At 54.0% G+C, this 5,478-nt stretch overlaps 1 protein-coding gene across 1 annotated transcript; it reads left to right on the top strand.

Annotated features, from left to right (window-relative positions):
* Positions 1-357: 357 nt before the first annotated feature.
* npas4a (neuronal PAS domain protein 4a) lies at positions 358-4,613 on the top strand (the record flags this gene model as incomplete). The annotated part of the gene is made up of 8 exons (XM_080527762.1): positions 358-532; positions 998-1,161; positions 1,307-1,409; positions 1,533-1,842; positions 1,989-2,098; positions 2,370-2,505; positions 2,717-4,464; positions 4,585-4,613. 8 exons carry the CDS (start codon positions 358-360, stop codon positions 4,611-4,613), a joined length of 2,775 nt encoding a protein of 924 aa, XP_080383888.1.
* Positions 4,614-5,478: the final 865 nt, after the last annotated feature.

The raw sequence follows: 5,478 nt of genomic DNA, 5'->3' as shown, positions 1-5,478 counted from the left end.
ATTTACGGGCTACGGACATCTGGGCGAAAGACGGCTACCACAGCCGCCGAATCACTCACACGCCGAGACCGGGGGAGAGACAGCCTGTGCCGGCCAGCAAACAGAGCTGGACGCTGTGGCGAAACCTAAGAGGAAAAAACAGCGGATAGGAGAAGGTTTGAAGCCTTACTCTGGAGCTACGAGCTGAGATGAAAGTCCAATAGTATACCACGACAACGTTATCAATACTAGTCTTTGACACATCCTCTTGTCTTGAGGGACCGAGACCCAGACCTCACCCGAAGCACGCACAACGCCACGGTCAACACTACTCCAGTGAGTTTCGAGGAATTTGGTCATTCACAAAAACAAGCTGCAATGTATCGTTCAACCAAGGGAGCATCGAAGGCTCGACGGGACCAAATCAACGCGGAGATCCGCAACCTGAAGGACTTGCTGCCCATCTCGGATGCGGACAAGGCGCGACTCTCATATCTGCACATCATGTCTCTCGCCTGCATGTACACCAGGAAATCTGTCTTCTTCTCTCAAGGTAAGCCCAGGCTTGGTTTACATTACAAACAGAGTATAGTTCAACACAGTAACGTAGCCCACCTGTTGCCACTATGAAGTAAATGCTTGTTAATGAAACAGTGAAGCTGTATAGCCGAATCCGTCTAAGCTAGTTGCGTTCTACTCTGTTGGCGTTGGATCAACAGGTGCTTTGCCTTGTCGTAGGCAACAGTTGATGAACTTGATGTATATATGTACATGTACCCGCTTACGAATAGACTACATAGCCTACACAGTATTCTCGTGTTTTATTTGATGCTCAGCCGTGAAAATGCCGTTATATTATAAGCCGTGTATCGCTGTCCAGTGCTGAAAATATCCACCGCTGTCCATGGTGCTGAAACCGCGTCTCTAGCTGTAGAGGGGAGCGGGAAGCTTGCGTTTGTGCCGTGGTACTCGGCTACTACAAGCAAACTGGATCTAATCATTTTTTTCGTTCTTTTAGAATCGGGAACTCCAGGCAGTCTCGAGGAAAGTGCAAGATTCCTCTCGTGTCACGAGCTGTCGGAGTTAGTGCAGGCGCTGCCGGGATTCCTGCTTCTGTTGACGGGGGAAGGCAAGCTGCTGCACCTGTCAGACACCGTGTCCGACCACCTCGGCCACTCTATGGTGAGTCAACGGGCGCCACAACAGCCATCATATCAACGACAAATCACTAATCAGCATGTCTTGATATCAAATGAAAGGTAATTTTCAGGGATTTTTCCAAATAGGCTAAATATGTTTTTTTTCCCTTTTTTTTTTTTCATCACAGGTGGATCTGGTTGCCCAGGGAGATAGTGTGTATGATATCATTGATCCCACGGACCACTTCATCATGAGGACCAACCTGGCCCCTCCAACATTACCTGTTGCGGGTAAGACACTCCTCCATTATCTTCACACACAGGGGTAAATAAAAGGCTTACCATTGTGCATCGTGACTCAAATTTTTTCCCGATAATAACTTGTGTTGTGCTACTTTCTCCTCCCCCTCTCAGACCGTCTCTTCCGCTGTCGCTTCAACACTTCCAAGTCGGTGCGCAGGCAGAGTGCCGGCAACAAGCTGGTCCTGATCCGTGCGCGCTGCCTGTCTCCCCCCTGCGACCCTGCCACCCCCAGCTCCTACTGGACCACCAACCCTGTGTGGGTGTGCTTCTGCTCCCCCCTGGACCCCCACCCTGCCGGCCCTGGCCCTGCGGGGGACCCGGAACCCACTCTGACCCCCCCGGCTGCCGAAAACAACTTCTTCATGGCCTCCTTCCAGTCCCAGCACGGCCGGGACATGAGGCTGCAGGACGCACAGGACAGGTGAGGTCGCGGTCGCACACCAGCGGTCACAACCATCCAACCTGTCGCTTTAGATAGGAGTGTCAGCTCTGCCGTAAACATCTCAGAGTGAGTCTTCAGTGTTAATGAACCTGTATACTGACGGAGTCTCCTCTCCTCCCCTGCAGTGTGAGTGCGTACCTGGGCTTTGATGTGACGTCCCTACGCTCGCGCTCCTGGTACAGCCTCCTCCACCCCCAGGACCTGTCACACGCCTCCGCTCAGCACTGCAGCCTGTGTGAGTACCCCTGTAGGGTTATACCACACACACACACACACACACACACACACACAAACACACACACACACACACACACAAAAACACACAAACAGACACGCCCAAAAACACACCCACACCCAAACACACACACCCACACCCAAACACACCCCCACACCCACTCACACACCTCCATTGAAGTTGCCAACCACCACGCAGTGAGGCATGCTGCGATGACATAATAATATGGAAAGATGCCTGATGCTGACTCGTTCTCTTTGTTCTCCCACAGTGAGAGAGGGAGGAGAGGGGAGGGCAGAGATGGTGGTGCGTGTGGAGGCAGAAGACCACTCCTGGGTCTGGCTCTACATGGTGCTCCAGCTGGAGGCAGGGGAGACCCCCATCAGCAGCAACAACTACGTCATCAGGTACTTTAACATACTCTACCACACACACCACTTACTCACTCTTTCTCTCTCTCTCACACACACACACACACACACACACACACACACACACACACACACACAACAGAGCAGAGATACACAGGAGGAGAGATCTCCTTTAAGTTTTAAAATGGGAGAATCACACTAACCTTTCCCTTTTTCTTTCTCTCTCTCTCATCTCTTTCCTTCTCAGTGAGACAGAGGCCTTGTCAGTGAGGCAGCAGCTGAGCTCAGAGAGCCAGCTCACCCTGGTTCTGAGCGCCAGTACGTCCCACCAGGACAGCCTGAGCCTGTCCAGCCCAGACCAGGTTTTCACCCCGGGCAGCAGCGGCCTCTCCGCTCAGTCCTTCGACTTCAGCACGGCCGTGTGCAGCTCCTCCGACGAGCCAGGGGGCGCCACCTCCGAGCCCATGCAGGTGGAGGGCGAACCCCGCTCCAGCATCTCCTCTATGGAGGAGGAGAGCTTCTTCCAGCAGCAGCAGTCGTCCGGCCCCGCCCAAAGCCCCTCCGCCGCCGCCTCCCCCACCCCGGTTACCGTCGCCACAGTAGCGGACTTGGACTTCCTGACCCAGAACATTCTCCTGCCCCCCTCGTTCCAGCTGGAACCCCCCCTGCCCACCCTCACCCTGCCCCTCCCTCTGTTGCCCGCCACCTCCAAGCCCGAGTTTGTGTGCACGCCCCCCTACACCCCCCAGCTCGGCGGGGGTAGCTTCCTGTTCGGCGAGCCCCTCTTCAGCTTCGACCCCGCAGGCACCACGTCTCCCCCTCTTGCCACCACCACCGCGACAGCCACCACCTCGGTCGCCCCCTCTGCCCCTCCGACCACCGCCTCCAGCCCCGCTCCCCCTACCTCCCTGTCCACCCTGCTGCCCCTCACCCTGCCCCCCCCCTCCACCGACCTGCTCTTCCCTGTGGAGCCCTGCAGCGGCTCTCTTTACGAGAAGCTCCCCCCCACCCCAGACAGCCCCGGGGACGGCGACTGCACGGTGATGACCCTCCCTGAGGTGCGGGGCCCCCTGTACGTAGACGTCCCTCTGGGGCGCCTCCAGTACCACCTGGAGGGCCTCCTCACCCCCGAGGCCTCCCCTGGCAAACAGCCCTGCCACTCCTTCTTCTCCATGGAGAGAGAGAGGGAGAAAGAGAGGGCCGAGATCTCTCTCTTAGCCCAGCACATCAGCTCCCTAGCCGAGGGATTCTACCTGGATCCTCTCTTGTCCAAGCTGTCCCCTCCCTCCACGTCTCCCTCCATGTCCCCCTCCTCCTCCCCTCCCTCACCTTCCCAGTCTCCGTCCCTGGACACCGTCGGGTTCGAGTCTGCCCACCTGCTGGGGGAGTTTTATCCCATCAAGGCATGGAGAGGCCTGGACTTCCCCGTGTTCCCCGATGATGATGAATCTCTGTTTGAAGAGAACATCTTAGAATCCCTCCTCCAGGACTTCTCCACCTCCTCCTCCCCTCCCCTCTCCCCCGCCCCCTCCTCCTCCTCCTCCCCTCCCTCCGGCCCCCCGCCCTCCTCTCCCCCCACCCCTGTGTGCTGGCACCCGCTCTCCCACTTTGAGGGAGTCGGCCACTTCTGTAGCGTCCAATCGGCGCAGCGTTACTCCGCGGCCGGGTGCGGGCCGATGTCGGCCTCCGAGGGAGGGGTGGCGGGGCAGGGGGAGGAGGAGCTGGGGGAGGAGGAGCTGATGGAGGTGGAGGTGGCGTCATCACCTCTGTCCTCCTGCTCTTCCATCCCGGCGTCCCCCCCTCTCATCCTAACCGCTTCCCCCTCCTCCACTCCGGTCGCCTCGCCCGCCGTGCCTTGTGCCCAGTCCCTCCTGGAGGAGCTGGCTGCCCTGGAACCCATGTTTGGGGCAGGTGCCTCGATCGCCCCAGGCTTGGGGCAACAACCTGAGTTGTATCAACTCCAGTGTCACCCGCCGCCACAGTGCTTCCACAAAGGTGAGAATCGTTCGCAATGACGCCGTTTCACTGTTTCATTCATTTGTGTTGACGGATGATGTGGTAGCCTAGCCTGAACATACCATTCTAATGTCTCTTTTTCGCTCTTTTGTCTTTCAGATGGGAGTGGAAGTGTTCCTCCGTTCTAAAATAAGTCTGTGACTTACTTCATTAAGTATGGCATATTGTCATATTTCGTGGAGCTACTTTTACTGCAAAGTAAAAAATATCTAAGTGTATAAATATATACATAATGTATATACAACTAAAGGACTTTAATTCCTTCATGTCTACTTAGAACAAAGATTGACTTATTTGACATATTTTTGTTCATTAATTAATCCATGTGTTTATATTTCAAAAATGGTGCAACATTTACATCATGGTGCAATATATGCCAACCAAATGGACCCATAACTGACTGGGTTTTGGGTCCATTTGGTGCTTCACACAGCTGTTCTGTAACATGAGCTTCAGATTTGATCAGAGATAGTAACATTCTCTCTGACCATGTAAATGCGTTTAACTTCCAGACGCGCATCTGTATTCACTCGTAGTGAAAAACCTGTTGTGAACAAAAAGATAAGAATACATTCCTTGATATTTCAATAGGGAAATGACTTAGAGCACTTTTGCTTATGTAACGCAGCAACGCAAACCCAAACCTCAAATGTGTTAAAAGTCGATGTTTACAACGTGTCCAGTGACTTGGTACAACCCCTGTCACTGGCTCACAAAAGGGGACCAGATTTTCCCCTCACAACTCCTCAATCCAGCCTCCAGAGCATCTCACAGTTATGCTCTGAATTGATATAATCCTCACCTGTCATAGCCTTAGAGGCCACGGCAACACGCACAAACACAGCAGTAATCAACCTAAATCTAAATCAGACACTTTGAGCTTTGAGTTTGTGGCTGCAGATTTTCAGCATTTGACTTCATGTTTATCTCTCCATTTCAAACTTGTGTATCAATGTGATGTGCAAACAAACAAAGAAACAAACAGAAAACATG

The sequence above is a fragment of the Nansenia antarctica genome, assembly GCF_963989245.1.
Source record: "Nansenia antarctica genome assembly, chromosome: 3".
NCBI lineage: Eukaryota > Metazoa > Chordata > Actinopteri > Argentiniformes > Microstomatidae > Nansenia > Nansenia antarctica.
The sequence above is the reverse complement of the archived record's forward strand: the minus strand, read 5'-3'. Positions and strand labels throughout refer to the sequence as shown.